Consider the following 14,808-nt stretch of genomic DNA (forward strand, 5'->3'; position numbering starts at 1 on the left):
CTCAGGAGCCCACCAGCTCTCTGCTGGAGCCACTAGAACCAAGTATTTTCTGGAAAAATAAATGAAATTTATCAGCTTCCAGAAACATCAGCAAACCTATAAAGACATTACATTGCAGTTTAATTTAATTTCACTTAATTACACAGCAGGGCTAACCATCAGCCTGTAAGGATTCATGGGCACAGGCAAACCAGCAAGCCACATAATTCTGAACATCATTCAGTGCCTGCATCTCCTCACCACTCCCAGGTACTGGGAGAGCCCCTGAACACCACCTGAGATGTAAATGAACACATCAACACTCGCACGCTATCACACCTCACTGCCTGGCAGTGCTCAAGGACGGCTGTTCCCACACATCTGAAGCACTTTTAATTTTCCATAACTGTCACCGAAAGCAATTTAATTCGTGAAGAACAGTGGGAGAGGGAAGGAGGACACTGACATTTATCTTCTCTTGTGCGGAGAAGCTGAGCCGCTCACAGGCTGTCCCGACGCTCTGTACTTGAGGAGATGAACACCAAAGCAGGGCCCAGCCAGCGCGGATCCCCTCCGCAGCACACAGCTGTGCAGGGCTGGCACACACCACATCTCGGAGGCACACCCCACCCGCCAGCCCTCGGAGCCTGCCACGGCTCCCTGTGGCCCCTCTGGGACTTGTGGCCACGTGCCACCACAGGAAGTTGCTAGCGATGATGAATGGGGTGGCTCAGGACAGGATGTGTGGTTGGGTGGTGGAAACTGCACCTTAACAGCTGCGAGAGGCTCCACAGCCTGCTGAGTGACTGTGCCTTCAGAACTGGAGAGCAGCTCCACTGAAAAGAGTGGGAAAAGTCAAGCCTGCTTTTACATCCCAGGCTGCCATGGACAATGGGCTCAGCAACGTGCCCTGTCCGAGTCCAGCTGGGCCATGCTCATAGAGACTCACCTGTGTCCACAGCGAGTGGAAAGCCAGGCCGTGACCCAGGACAGAACACCACTGTGGGGGAGCAACACTCCATTTCAGGCATTCCCACAAGAAATAAAGCAATATTTAAAAGGAAACACAGGCTCTCCCCAGCCCTGAGTGGACCCCATGGCACACACCAGCTCCACACCCCTCCTCCCATAATGTGACACACCGAGAACCCAGACAGCTGTTTCACCACTTCAGCAACCCGGTTTCAGCTGGTGAAAGTACCAAACTGCCAAAAGAGCTGCTTTTTTCATTTCTGGGAAGGTTTTTCTTGTCAAGTGCTGCTCACTGACATTCCACCAGGCACGGCACGAGGTGACCTTGTGCTGCCTCTGCAGCCAGCACTAACAGCACAGCTCTCCCGGCCGGCAGCTGCTGGTGTTGTTCTCTACAAGCGACCTAGTACCATCAGCTCCACGTCCTGGGACTTGCACCCCAGAAAGCACAGCTGCAGGGGGAATGCCAGCTGAGCCAGGAAGGTCACCACGCCAGCACTGGGGACATGGGGAGGAAGGTGGGCAGATCCATAACGTGCTCCTGCATGTAATTCCCAACTCGCAAGAAGCCCATTCCAAGCTAGTCATGAGGACTGTGGCCTCCACAGAATACAACAAGTATTAATCTGATTTAATATTTCACTTGAATGGTACTTCCAGTGACTTTTCCTTGATTGCCCTTGTCCCTCCCTATCCATCAAATGTCCCTCAAATTGCTGTTGTGTTTGTTTATTTTTTGTTACTCCAGCTCCATGCAAACAGTCTCAGCTGTCCTGAGGGCTCATTTCACCCTGACATCCTCTCCTCAGATCTCCCACAGACACATGAGCCCCTCGAGAATGGCTTTTCTTCAGATTTCAGCCAGCACTACAGCGCAGGGACCATGGCCACCAGTGTGGAGAGGGGCAGCACAGTCATTAACCAGTTCAGAGCCAGTAATCCCAATACTGCTCATGGTACCACACATCTCCATGACTTGACATTGCTGAATTCCCAGGATTTAACCTATTTCTGCATTACATGAAACACTGAAAAGCTAGGAAAGTTTTCCATTCTTGGCTGGAACGGCTCTGCCAGGAGGCCGGGGGCAGAGAGCCCATGGAGGGAGCGAGTCCCTGGGCAAAGCACAGGCAAAACATCACAGATCCGGGGGCAGCAGAAACAAAGCCCCGCCGATGCTAAACACAGCTTTGCTGACACCTCCTTGCAATTCCCACTCCCTCCTCTCCCTGCTTACTTACTTAGCTACCACTTCGATAATACACAAAGGCTTTTTCCCCTTGTTTTTAAATATCAGGGAAAGGCATCTGTGCTCCCAACCCACAGCCATGAAAGTCAGGCTATGGGAAAAGTTCTCATTGCAGCCTGAGCAGGGAATACTTTAGTCAGTGGTTTGCAGAGCATGGAAGCTTATCTGACCCCAAATAAGCAGTATTTGGGATTTCACAACTGTCTTACTGGGCACTAGTCCACAGATTTCCGATAAAAGGACAATGTTTCTTGCCCAGGGCTTGAAAGCCCTGCCCAGCGGAGGTGGCAGAGTTGGGTTCTGTGAGGAGCAGCCAAGGCAGGCCGGCAGCAGCAGGAGCAGGGACAGTGCTAAGGGGCAGCCCTGGCCCACAGGGACCAGGGGACACAGCCAGGCCACGCCGGCTGCCCCAAGACCAGCACGTGGTTTATGGCTCTGATCACCTCAGGAGACAGAGAGAAACTTTTCCTGGTCCCTGGGTTCATCTCGCAGGTCCCTCTCCCAGCAGCGCAGCAGGATGTCCCAGACCTGTCACACACCTGGCCAGAAGGGTTTGGGTCCCCGCAGAGGTAAAGGACACGGGACAAGGGAGGTCAGGCTTTGCTCCCCATCCTTCCATGTCCCTGTTGCCCCGAACCTCTGGATGTCTGGCAGCATGCCCTCGTTTCCCTGAAGGTCCCAAACCCTGGAACAAAAAGTTACGGAGAAGAATCCCAAGCTGCAAAACTACTGCTGAGGGTCGTGGAGAATGTTGGACATCTCACTCCCATCAGAGCAGGACAGAGGAAGGAAAAGCAGGAACACAAACAGCTTGCCGATCTGCGCGGACTGAACCCCTGAATTCCACGGGACGCAGATGACAAGGACGAAGCTGCGGCCAGCAGCCCCCGGCCGGGGCGGGCTGCGAGGAGGCGGCGCAGGATGCCGGGGGAGCCGGGCCCGGCCGGGCCCCGCGCGGCTCCGGCCCGGGCTGAGGGAGCGGGGCTGCCGGCTCTCGCTCCCGGCGTGTGACCCCCCGCCTGCCAACACACGGCTTGGTATGACAATGGGTATTATTTTAAGCAGTTCCCCCAGGTTTTGCAGCTTCTCGCCCGTTTCCATGGGGACGGTGCCATGCCGGGCGGGGAGGCAGCGCGGGGCTTCAGAGCCGCCTGCCCTGCGTGTCCCCAAAGCTGGGCCCTTCAGCAAATGGCACAGCCAGAGAGGCGGCATCAAGGCGTGTGAGAGCTTCCTGGCTTTCCACATGACCACATTTTACAGACCAGAGTCTCTCCGCTCGGAAGCTCTCAGCGGGCGATCGCTGAGCGGCTTTGAGACCTCGCAGCCCCACACGGAGCAACACCCGCAGCCACAGGGCACAGGGACCGCAGCACCTCACACCTCACACCCCCGAACGCTGCTGGGCTGTCCCTGCAGCTGCGTTTCAGCCCAACCCCAGCCTGGTGCCTCTTCCCAGTGTGATCTGAGCTTGTTCCTGAGAGGGGACACCCCACATGACACCCATGGACACTGCACCCGACGCAGACTAACCCTGAGCACACACTTCTCAGTCAGGCTGGTGTACTGGGACAGCTCCACCCATGAGCTGCAGAACTGGAAACTTGTGTTTAAAAGTTGATTTTGATGCAAGTAGGATAAACACAGGAGCCTGCACCTGACCCCCTTACGAAACACAATCTGCATTCTGGCAGAGAGTCAAACAAGGGATAGGGGGAAAAGTGATTGAGACAAAATGCTAATCATGATGAAAGTCACTGGGCTGCAGCATTAAAACCTTGTACATCAGCTGAAAAACTAATTCAGTATCAGGACACGGACAGGAACCCTGGACCACTCGTCTCGTGTCAGCGAGGGGAGGCACAGCAAAGCAAAAAGCAGCAGATGGCTTCACAGATTCTCATGTATATTTACACACAGTTTTTTTAGTAAACCACTTTGATTCAGGAGAAACCACATCCAAAATGCACTCTTGAAATTCCTCTTCAGACATAATTGCATAGAGAGATAAATCATGCTGTGGTTTTCCCCCTCTCTCATGTAACACAACTGTGGGCAATGCTAATAGCACTAACTGTGCCCTGTATTTCCTCCTGCTCAGCCCCGTTGCCCAAGTCCAACAACTCTGCTAAGTATTTTTTAAATATCTGAGTTGAAACATTCCCACTGGCTTCACAATGACAGGTTTTCCTCACTTAGTATAAAAAAATCAATTTTAAAGAAACTAATAAAAATTTTAAAAGGAGGGAGGTGTCAATAAAACTTGCTTGGCTGTTTCCCAGAATGAGAGCACAATTCCTGCCCAAATGACAAACAAGACTCATGACTTCTGTGCCTCCTCTCACTCTCCAACTCCCTGACAGGAGGGGGCAGCCAGGGCAGGGGTTGGGCTCTGCTCCCACGGAACAAGGGACAGGATGAGAAGAAACAGCCTCAACCCGAGCCAGGGGAGGTTCAGGTTGAACATCAGGAGGAATTTCTTCATTAAAAGGGTTGTCAGGCATTGGCAGGAGCTGCCCAGGGAGGTGATGGAGTCCCCACCCCTGGAGATGTCCAAGGAAGGACTGGGCTGGGTGACAAGGTGGGGATCCCTTGGTGGGCACAGCTTGGACTCAATGATCCTGGAGGATTTTTTCCAACCCAAATGATTCTGTGATTCTGTGAGACACCCCAGTGCCTCATGCCCTGCACAGAGAGATGTCTTTCAGCCAGCAGACAGGCAGTGACCACCCTTTCGTGGGGCTGGAGAACAAATCTGCCCCCCAAGTGAGGAGTTTTTAACAGATTCTTACAGGTATAAATAACAAACCCTGAAAAGCCCCTGCAGACAAGGGCGTGTTTTTCCTCATGGAGAACAGCCCACAGGGGTAACACAGAATCCACAAGCCCACTACAATTCACTTCAGTTCACTGAGCCCACCTTACTCCAGCACACCGTAACTGCAGGTGCTCAACCCTGAAGCCCTTCTGTCCTTTTGCCTTGTTTTCTTCTTCCCATACTTTTCCCCTTACTTTTTTTTCCTCCTTCCCCTCCATTCATTAACTTTCTCTGTTCATGAACAGGGCACAACGCACCGCGCCAAAAGCGAGCTCTCACAGAGGCATCCCTAGGCAGTGTCTCCGGCTGGACAGGCTGGAGCTCCCTCCCAGATGATGGGTGTGCAGCTTGCCAGGTTTCTGTGGGACTGGAACCAGCTGGAGCAGTGGCTCCCACGGCCAGAGAAACCCATCTCCCCCATACCAGCGCTCCCTGGAAGCACACACGAACACGCAGGCAACTGTCCTTTTCACAGTCAGCTTTCCTGTTAGTTGAATCCCAGTTCTGAAATGCCCAGAAATGTCTCCCAGGCTGTGTGTGCAGACACGGAGCAGCACAGGCAGGGCACCCCAAGGGGGTCAGACAGATGCAGTGTACCCAACACACAGGACCAGGCACACCTGGCCTGCACCCGGCTTCACAGCCAAGGGAAGTTACCTGGACTAGGGGAAAACTGGGGGGATGGGGACACCACAGCGCCCAGGAAGAGAAGCAAGGAGGGAGCAGCATAGCTGTCCCTTGGGCATGGCTCTCCACAGCACAGCTCCACACCACCCTGGCCCTGAGTGGACCAGGAGCCAGCCACGCTGGCTGCACCAGCACCAGCTTCCACCTCCGCCAAAGAACAAGCCCAGCCACAGCACTGACAGAAAAGATGCTGAAAAAGGGGAGAGGATTGAGAGAAGATCCTTAGGACATGCTCTGGAATACTAAGTTTACCCTTGGAGTCACAGACTCAGAGAGCTCAACCCACAGGTCCCACCAACAAGGACACCAGCAGCCATGGCCCTGCCAGAGAGAGGGGTGTGACACTGAACTCCTGCGTTTATCCCGCTGAGATCCAACAGCAGGCAGCTGGGGTGGGACAGATGCAGGCTGAGGAGAAACAGCAATTCTTAATGGAGGGGTAAACAGTGGATAACTCTCTGGGGCCAGGTGTTCTACACCAAGAGAGCAAACACGTTACTGCCCACCCCCAGGACACCCCCATGAGCTGGCTCAGCCACAGCGGTGTGACAGGGACCAGTGACTCAGTGAAGTTCCAAAACCAGTCCCCAGGAAGTCAGGGACGAAGACTGTAAGGTCTGCAACGATTTGGAGTTGGATTTATCTGAGGGAAAATACTAGTTGTGTTACTACTCACTACAATAAACGTTAACCTTCTGTTTACATGCACCCTGACAAAACTAACAGGCACTACCTGCTGGATTTCAGCAGTCAGGCTCATCCTTGTGCAGAAGTCCATCACCAGGAACCACCTATGGGCAGAATTCCACATACCAAACGGTCTTTTTCCTTTTTATATTTTTAATTGATTTCTCATTAAATTGTTGTCACTAGTAACTCTTCCACATTATGTCACACACAAACCCCAGTATCAACTGGCTTCTTTATCTACGGAAGTTATTGGGATGTCTTAAGAGATCACCATAGCAACTGTGCCACGACAGTAAATATGAGTTCACTGGAACAACACTAATTGCTCTGAGCACACTCTAACAAGGAATTATGGAAAAGCAGGAGATATCAAGGCAGTGATGTCCCAATAATTGGGACATAGCAAAAGCACTGCTTGAAAGTACCTGATGAGGTGTTCCCAGGCTTCTGTCAGTAGTCATTCACCTGCAGAGCTAACTCTCCATAGTTGGCTGCACACAGGCTCAGGGCAGAATTAAAAGATTCTCAGAAAGAAATTTTGCTTTCAAAATGAAATTGCCGCAAAGCCTCTGATTTAAGTGTCTTTACTCAGCTTGCTCAGTGTGAATTGCTAATAAAAACATGTTGGAGAAATCAACCAGCTCCTGTGCCAGGAAAAGTTTGCCTAATTTAACCCCTGTCAGCTGCCAGAGCAGCACAGACAGGTCTGATCCCCTCAGCGAGGGAATTCCAGCAGACCCCGACCCACACATCACTGCACTCAGACTCAAACAAACACATCTAACTCCGGGTTTATCCAGTGCACAATTCCAGCACCTCACACACACAGGGATTTTTGCGTGTGCTCGGTTGGTGCCACAGGGCCAACGCAGCATTCAGGACTGCCCCGGTCACCTGGCACCCGGCTGCTGGCCCGATGGCTCTCCCGACTCTTCCCCCACCCACAGTCAAAGTTTTCCTTCCTTTGCTCCTCTGAAATTTCACCCTGCACCCGAGATTTCTAATGCAACGGTGGTATTTCATGGTGTGTTTCTAAAAAAAAAAACAACCCAGCTTGTATTTTGGGAAAAACCCCAAAGCAAGCTTTCTGCACTGACAGTGTTTGGGTGTTGATGGCCGGCGGCACTCGGCCCTTCCTTGGTACCACCGGGGCTGTTCGTGCACAGACTGAAACTTTGCTGCTGAACTGTCCCCTCACTTCCCCCTTCTCAGTCCCCCCTTGTTTTAACGGCGGTTGCCCCGTGTCCGTGGGGTGTCCGTGGGGTGTCCGTGGGTGTCCGTGGGGTGTCCGTGTGCAGAGTCCCCGCGTCCTGCGGGGAGGCAACGCCCGGCCCGACCCCCGCACCCGGCCCGGCCCCCGCCCGCAGCCCCCTGCCGCCCGCTCCGCCGGGGGCACCGCGGTGGGACCACAATGCCGGGCGGGGACAGCTCGGCACCCCGGGACACGGCACCCCGCGGCTGGGCACCGCGGCAAGGGCACCACCGGGGCAGGGCAGGGCAGAGTGCCCCGGAGATGGGCATCCCGGGCCGGGCAGAGCATCCCGGGCTGGGCAGGGCAGAGCATCCCGGGGCAGGGCGAGCACCCCGGAGCATCTCGGTCCGTACTCACCGTCCTCCCGCTCGTCGAAGACGGGTCTCTTGGAGGAGGAGGCGCTCGCTCCCATCCTCTTCTTCCACTTGCTCCAGTGAAACATCGGGGCAGGCGGCTGGCATGCCCTGCGGCCGCTCCCCGCCAGCCCGGAGGCTCCCGCGGGCGGCCCTGCCGCCGCCCTCAGCCGCCCCGCGCCCCGGCGCCGCCCGCCCGCATGGCAGCGCCCGGCGCCGCCGCCTCCCGCCCGCTGCCCGCGGCGGCCACAGCGCGGCGGGGCGGGGACAGCGGCGGGGCGGGGAGCGAGCGGAACGGGGCCGGGGGATGCGGGCGGGGCGGCAACAGCGGAGCGGAGCCGGGGGATGCGGGCGGGGCGGAGCGGCGGGGCCGGGGGATGCGGGCGGGGCGCAGCGGTGGGGCCGGGCAGAGCGGGGCCGGGAGCGCAACCGGGCCGGTGGGATGCGGGCAGTGGGGTGGGGTGGAGCGGGGCTGGGAGCCGGGGGGGAACCCGGGTGGAGCGGAACCGGGGAGGGCCGGGCTGCACCGCCCGGCTCCGCCCGCATCGCACCGGGGCTGCGGCCGCGGCCCTGCTGCGGGCGGCGGTCCGGGCCGGGGCCGTGGGGCGCGGTGGCGGAGCCGCGGCCCCCGCAGCTCCCCCGCGCTGAGCCCCGCCCGGCCCCGTGTCCCCGGCTCTGCACCGGCCCCGCCGCTTCTCTCCCTTCGGGCGCTCTCACCGCAGCAGCTCCCGCACCAGCCCCGTTATTTTTAATCTCGTACGCAAAGATCGCACCGGCAGGATGAGCTGCCGGGCTGTGGTGCAGCCCAGCTTTTCCCCGGCTCTCGGCAGTATCTGTGCCAGCATATACCGCTCATCTTGCGGCGCTCCGTAGGGCTCACTACCGGTATCGAAAGTCACTAGAAATCATACCCCCATGTCCTGTCATTCCAGGCACTTGTAAATAGTCTCTCTCCATCCTTCTTGTAGCCTCCCTCCAGGCACTGAAACGCTGCGATAAGGTGCCCACAAAGCTTTTTATTTTCCGTGCTGGTCAATCCCAGCTCTCTCAGCCTCTCCTCATGGGATGGGTGCTCCATCCATCAAACCATCTCCATGGCCTCCTCTGGACTTGCTCCAAAAGACCGATGTGCTGGCGCCCCCAGGGCTGAAGGCAGCTCTGCAGGTGGGGTCTCACCTGAGCGGGGCAGAATCCCCCCCTCCCCTGCTGCCCACACTGGGGGATCACCCCAGCACACGGGGGTTCACCCCAGCACACGGGGGTTCTTGCTCCCGGCACACACAGCTGGGGCATGGCCAGCTCTCACCCACCAGCACCCCAGGTCCTTCTCCCAGGGATGCTCTCGACCTGCTCACACCCCAGTCTGGACTGATACCAGAGGTTGTCCCAACCCAGGTGTAACACCAGCACTTGGTCTTGCTAAAGATCGTGAGAATGTTGAGCTGGAACATGCTCGTGACTTCGGTTTTCATGGCTTGCTGAACTGGAGTGTCTCGTGGAATGGCTAATGAAAAGCATCTCTCAGAAATAACTCCCAGTACCAGCAGACCACATCAGAAATGTCATGGCAAGGGACAGCCCTTGTGCCAGTAGACCACAGCTATTACACCAGCAGCACTTTCATGGTTCCTGAGATACTGTTTCCCAAGTTTTCATTTAAAATTGATGCTGTTTTCTTTCACAGCATGTTTTGAAATGGATACGTCAGTTATTGTGCTCCTCACAGAATGCGTACGGGGAGGCAATCATTATTTCAAAGAGCCTGGAAGTTGTAAAAGGATTACAATGGAAGGGTATCATTTAAGAACAGTTTTCCAATGGCAAAGAATAGTTCTCAAAGAATATTTCTTTGAAAAATCAGAAAGAATTTGCTCTCAAAAAGAAAGATAGAACACATACAAGGCAGTAATTTTAGCTTTGTTTAGGGATAGGTTTGTGTTTAAACACGCTGTGAATCTCTGAGCTATCAGCTTTCCTCCTTCCTTTCTCCTGCCTTTACATTCTGTAGGAAAAGTATGAAAGATGCCATTAAACAGCTTCAGTCAGTTGTCATTTCTTTCTCATTCTCCACTAATATTTGGACAGTGAAATCCAGAGCACAGAGTCCGAGTCTTTTCCCAATAAATTTTCAAGATGTAGTATAGGAACAGGATTGGGATATAAGGATGTGTTTGTCCTCATGCCAGAGGGGGGGTTTTATTCCACTCCATCTCCTAATTCCTTTCCTTGTGCAGAGGCAGACAGTGCAACACAGGGTTTGTTCAACTTATTCTTCACTGAGCAGCATAGTAAGTGGTTTTACCTTCCTAAAGAGGAGTCAGATAGGAGACAAATAAAAGATCTTGTAAGTTGGTTTGTTGGTTATTTTTAGTGCTGCATTATTTCTGTAGTAGAATTATATTCATTTTAATTGTAATGATTTTCTACTTCAAGAACTTGAAAAGTGTCTTCCTTTCTGTTCAAGGGGCACTCATGTCTGACACCAATTTTAAACCCAGTGAGGAATGTACAGTGAAAGATGTCGATCCCCTCAGCAACATCTGCATGTTGGGAGTCTCAGCACAGGTCACTCATCTCAGTGACACAACTAAAGTCACCTGAGGAAAGTGGCCAGTCATAATTAATGCCAGTCCTGCAGAAAGGAAAAGGGAAAATCCAAAGGCTGCTCTACAGTGGTCCAGTGTAGGAAAGGGAAATGGAGAGAAAATTCTGCCTTCTTACATATCCCGGTCTCCAGGGAAACAGAGAACCACTTTGTGTTTGAAATGAGGGAGTTTAAATAAAAGCTGACTTTCACAGTAATTTATTCCTCAAACATCTTTGGCTGTAGCTCTGACTGCACCTCTAAGGGGCAAACATACAACCTGGGTGGCCAAAGGGGTCATTGAGAACAGGCTGTCCTTGAAAACTCTGAGAATTCTTTACTCCTTTTTTTCAGTTTTCCCTCTTTGTTTTCCAGCCCTGTTTTTGTGTTTTATATTTTATGAAGAGACAATCAGGCATTTGAGCAGTGGAAGTCCTGGGGATACTCTATGCATGTCTGTCAGTCCTGGCAACTGTGAACATACAGCAGATTGGATGGTTTGCTTAAATCACAAAAGACAAGTAAGCTGTGAGAAGGTTCTGTTCCTTCTAGGGAAAGCAGGAGAAAACCCTTAGGGAAAGCAGACCCGCTGTGGCGAGCAGTGTGCAGTGCCCCAGCCCAGCCTGCTGGAGAGCACTGCCCTGTGCCAGGTGCTGCAGGGGCTTCGGGCTGGGAGCTCCTGCTCCCATGAGGGGCTGGATCCACACCTGGAGCGCTCCTAGGCTCACGGTGCTGGAAGATCGCCTGCCAGGAGAGTGTGGCTGCTGACCAGCCCGCAGGTCAGGTGCTGCGGCAGCCCTGCTGCAGCCCTGGGCGGGTGAGCTGGCACGGCAGGGTTTCACCTGGCTGAGAGCAGAGCCTGGCAAAGGGCGCAGCCACCACTCGCACCTTTGGAAGTTTGTCTTTTCCCATCCATGTTTACTTTTCTGTATTCACTCTTTTCTCACAGATTTAAAGAGATTAGAGTTTTCTTTCACTTCACCAGCCATGAAATCATCTCCAGCCTTACAGAATTGCATATGCTGAGCCAAACACACTCTCTGTCCAGTCAGAACCACCATCACAATCCACTGACATTCAGTGGGCAAAGTCAATGTGCATTCGTTTAACTGGGAGACATGATAAAGCCAAATAAATTCTTTATTAAATTCCTGGTTTAATCAAAGTATTTATATCAGTTATTATTTCATCCCACTTTTCTCAAATGCCTCAGTTCTGCAAGTGAATGAGTCTTCTTTGAAGAATGACTGATCGTTCTCATTCCCAAGCATTGTGAGCTGCATATTTCATATCGTGTCAAAATTAGTATGAGGGAAACGGAAGATAATATTTAAACTTTTACTGTTAATCTCACATTTCAATTAAGCAGCACGGATCCTGGAGTTTACCTCGTTATGCTGTACCCTACTGGGAGCTACTACAGTTCCCATTCTGTCGTGTTTCTGGTGGCACAGAATGATGACAATTTTCTCCTTTCATGGCTGTAAATCAGGATCAGGTTCCCTGGTATCAGTGAAGTTATCCTGAACAAAACCAGTGTAAACAGAAATAGAACTGCCTGAAGCAGCATTATGTTCTTCATGGTTATCTGGTCTCAGGGAGCTGATGAAGCGGTTTCTAAACAAAAATACCACCAATTATCACAAAACTGCAAAAGAGGCAAATATTGTGAGAAACTCCTAATTTGGGCATAGAAACGAGGGAGGCAAGATACCATGATATTAAATTCCTTAAAAAGCCCTATCCAGAATATAATGGCTGTAATTGCGACATGTTTAAGATGCTGAAAGGAATATTACTGTGATTCCCAAAATTCACATGCCTTCTTAATCGAGAAGAAAGCCTACAGAGAAAAGCGTATGTTTATTTTTAAAAGTTCCTCTAAGAGAACGCATAATTCTTTCAATAAACATTACATAAGAGGGAAATTTCACATATTTTCCTATCATTAGTGTTTCTGTAAATACTGCCAATTCTATTTTTAAAGATGCTAGTAGTAATGACTCTGAGCCAGCTTTTCAAAGTCTTTTAACAGCAGCACAGTTAACTAAACCCTGTTAGAAGACAGGGATTTGATGGATGGACCACTCAGTGGATATGGAATTGGCTGGATGGTTGCACACAAAGAGCTGTGATCAAGGCCTCTATGTCCAAGTGGAACCCAGTGAGGAGTGGCATCCTCGGGGGCTGGGCCTGGCACTGGCCCTGTGGAACGTCTTGGAGACATGGCCAGTGGCACTGATGGTGACACTGAGCTGTGTGAGGGGCCACACTCTGGAGGGAAGGGATGGGGCATCCACAGGGACCTGGACAGGCTGGAGAGGTGGGACTGCATGAACCTCATGAAGTTCAACAAGGCGAAGCACAAAGCACTGCACCAGCATCAGGGCAATCCCAGGGCCAAACACAGGCTGATGGTGAGCAGCCCTGGGAAGAAGGACTTGAGGGTGCTGGACATGCCCCAGACACGTGCCCTGGCAACCCAGAACCCCACCATGTACTGGGCTGGTCCCCCAGTGTGGGCAGCAGGGAATGGGGGCGGATTCTGCCGCTCTGCTCCTGTGCTCAGGTGGGACCCCACCTGCAGAGCTGCCTTCAGCCCTGGGGCCCAACATCAGAAGGAGGTGGAGCTGCTGGAGAGAATCCAGAGAAGGCCACAGAGATGCTCCAAGGGTTGGAGTCCCTCTGCTCTGAAGCCAGGCTGGGAGAGATGGGGGGGCTCATCTGGAGAGGAAACGGCTCCAGGAAGAGCTCAGAGCCCCTTGCAGGGCCTGAAGGGGCTCCAGGAGAGCTGGAGAGGGACTGGGGACAAGGCATGGAGGGACAGGACACAGGGAATGGCTTCCCAGTGCCAGAGGGCAGGGCTGGATGGGAGATTGGGAAGGAATTGTTCCCTGGGAGGGTGGGCAGGCCCTGGCACAGGGTGCCCAGAGCAGCTGGGGCTGCCCCTGGATCCCTGGCAGTGCCCAAGGCCAGGCTGGACATTGGGGCTGGGAGCAGCCTGGGACAGTGGGAGGTGTCCCTGCCCATGGCAGGGCTGGCACTGGGTGGGCTTTGAGGTCCCTTACAACCAAACCATTCCCTGATTCTGTGATCACCTGCAGTGGCCCACAGGAAGCAGGAACAGTGCTCATGCAGCACTGAAGTTAAGGCTTGAACACTCTGGCAGGGGCAGGCTTGCACCTTTCAGAGCAGTTCAAGGCTTCTGCCAATCCTACAGGTGCCAGCAGCAGTTCCAGGGGCATTACAGGGCCTTTACCAGCAGGTACTTAAAACCCAAGTGTGATAAAAATGCTGCCTCCCTCCCTGCCAAACTCCCGCCTCCCACACTGGTGAGGTAAGTGCAGCTACTCCAGTTGCTTGTTTTGGTTTAGCCTTTTACAGTATCAAATATATATCCTGCTTAATTTTCTCTATGCTGTAAGGCTTTCTCTTGCCTAATGCTGTGAAAGAGTGATTTTATTTCTGATACTATTTGAGCAATTCAGTTCTTTCATTTTTTGGGGAATTCTGCCTCCATTAAGTTTTTGTTGTTGTTGTTTTTCTTTTCATTCATGTCTGTTTGCTTTTCTCCTCATGTCATTCATTTATTTAGATTGACCAAATGTTTTGCTAAGAAATTAAGAACATATGCTGCTATAGTTTAATAAGATGCATTCTGAGAATTCAGTCATTTAATTCTGGCTGCTGCTTTGGGACTGGAGCTCATGACTCTGGCTTGCTGAAAGTCAAATGAAGCTATGGAGGGATGTATTTATTTTGATCTGCTATGTCTTTCTGCCTCATTAGGATAAAACCTTCTTAGATGGTGTCATGTCAAAGGAATGGTACTGTGTTACTGTGCTGATGCCGCAGAGAACTCAGGCTTCAGTGAAGAGGGTGAACTGGACAACTAGATTTGAAAAAGGAACACTGAAAGTCCTGCTTTAAGATGATTTACCTAAGTTATGGATCTTTCCCAATCCACTTTTTCTTCCTGAAATGTCAGTGAACTTGTTTCTCCATTACTGTTGTGCTACAAAATTCTAAACACAATGCTGAGATCAAAACTAGCTGAAATAATCACTGCTTTAATTAACGGAATGATGTAATTGCTTTCAATCCTAATGTATTTTCTTACGTAACCTTAAATAAAATTACCCTCAAATATTTTTTGTTTCATGTAAACAAATACAAAGGAATTCTTCTTCCAGCACTTCCTTGCCATTGATCCATTTGTAATTGCCA

At 52.3% G+C, this 14,808-nt stretch overlaps 1 protein-coding gene across 3 annotated transcripts in view; it reads right to left on the reverse strand.

Annotated features, from left to right (window-relative positions):
• STK32C (serine/threonine kinase 32C) overlaps positions 1-8,177 on the reverse strand; it is a 69,205-nt gene extending 61,028 nt beyond the window's left edge. The window contains exon 1 of one of the 3 annotated variants that reach the window (XM_069020326.1): positions 8,002-8,177. In XM_069020326.1, the coding sequence (XP_068876427.1) occupies positions 8,002-8,086 (85 nt within the window). In that variant the 5' untranslated portion in view covers positions 8,087-8,177. The remainder of the gene's footprint in view (positions 1-8,001) is intronic. The other 2 variants (XM_069020324.1, XM_069020325.1) reach the window with 2 other exon arrangements.
• Between the last annotated feature and the right edge of the window lie 6,631 nt (positions 8,178-14,808).

Source organism: Aphelocoma coerulescens, chromosome 6 (genome assembly GCF_041296385.1).
Source record: "Aphelocoma coerulescens isolate FSJ_1873_10779 chromosome 6, UR_Acoe_1.0, whole genome shotgun sequence".
NCBI classification, from domain to species: domain Eukaryota; kingdom Metazoa; phylum Chordata; class Aves; order Passeriformes; family Corvidae; genus Aphelocoma; species Aphelocoma coerulescens.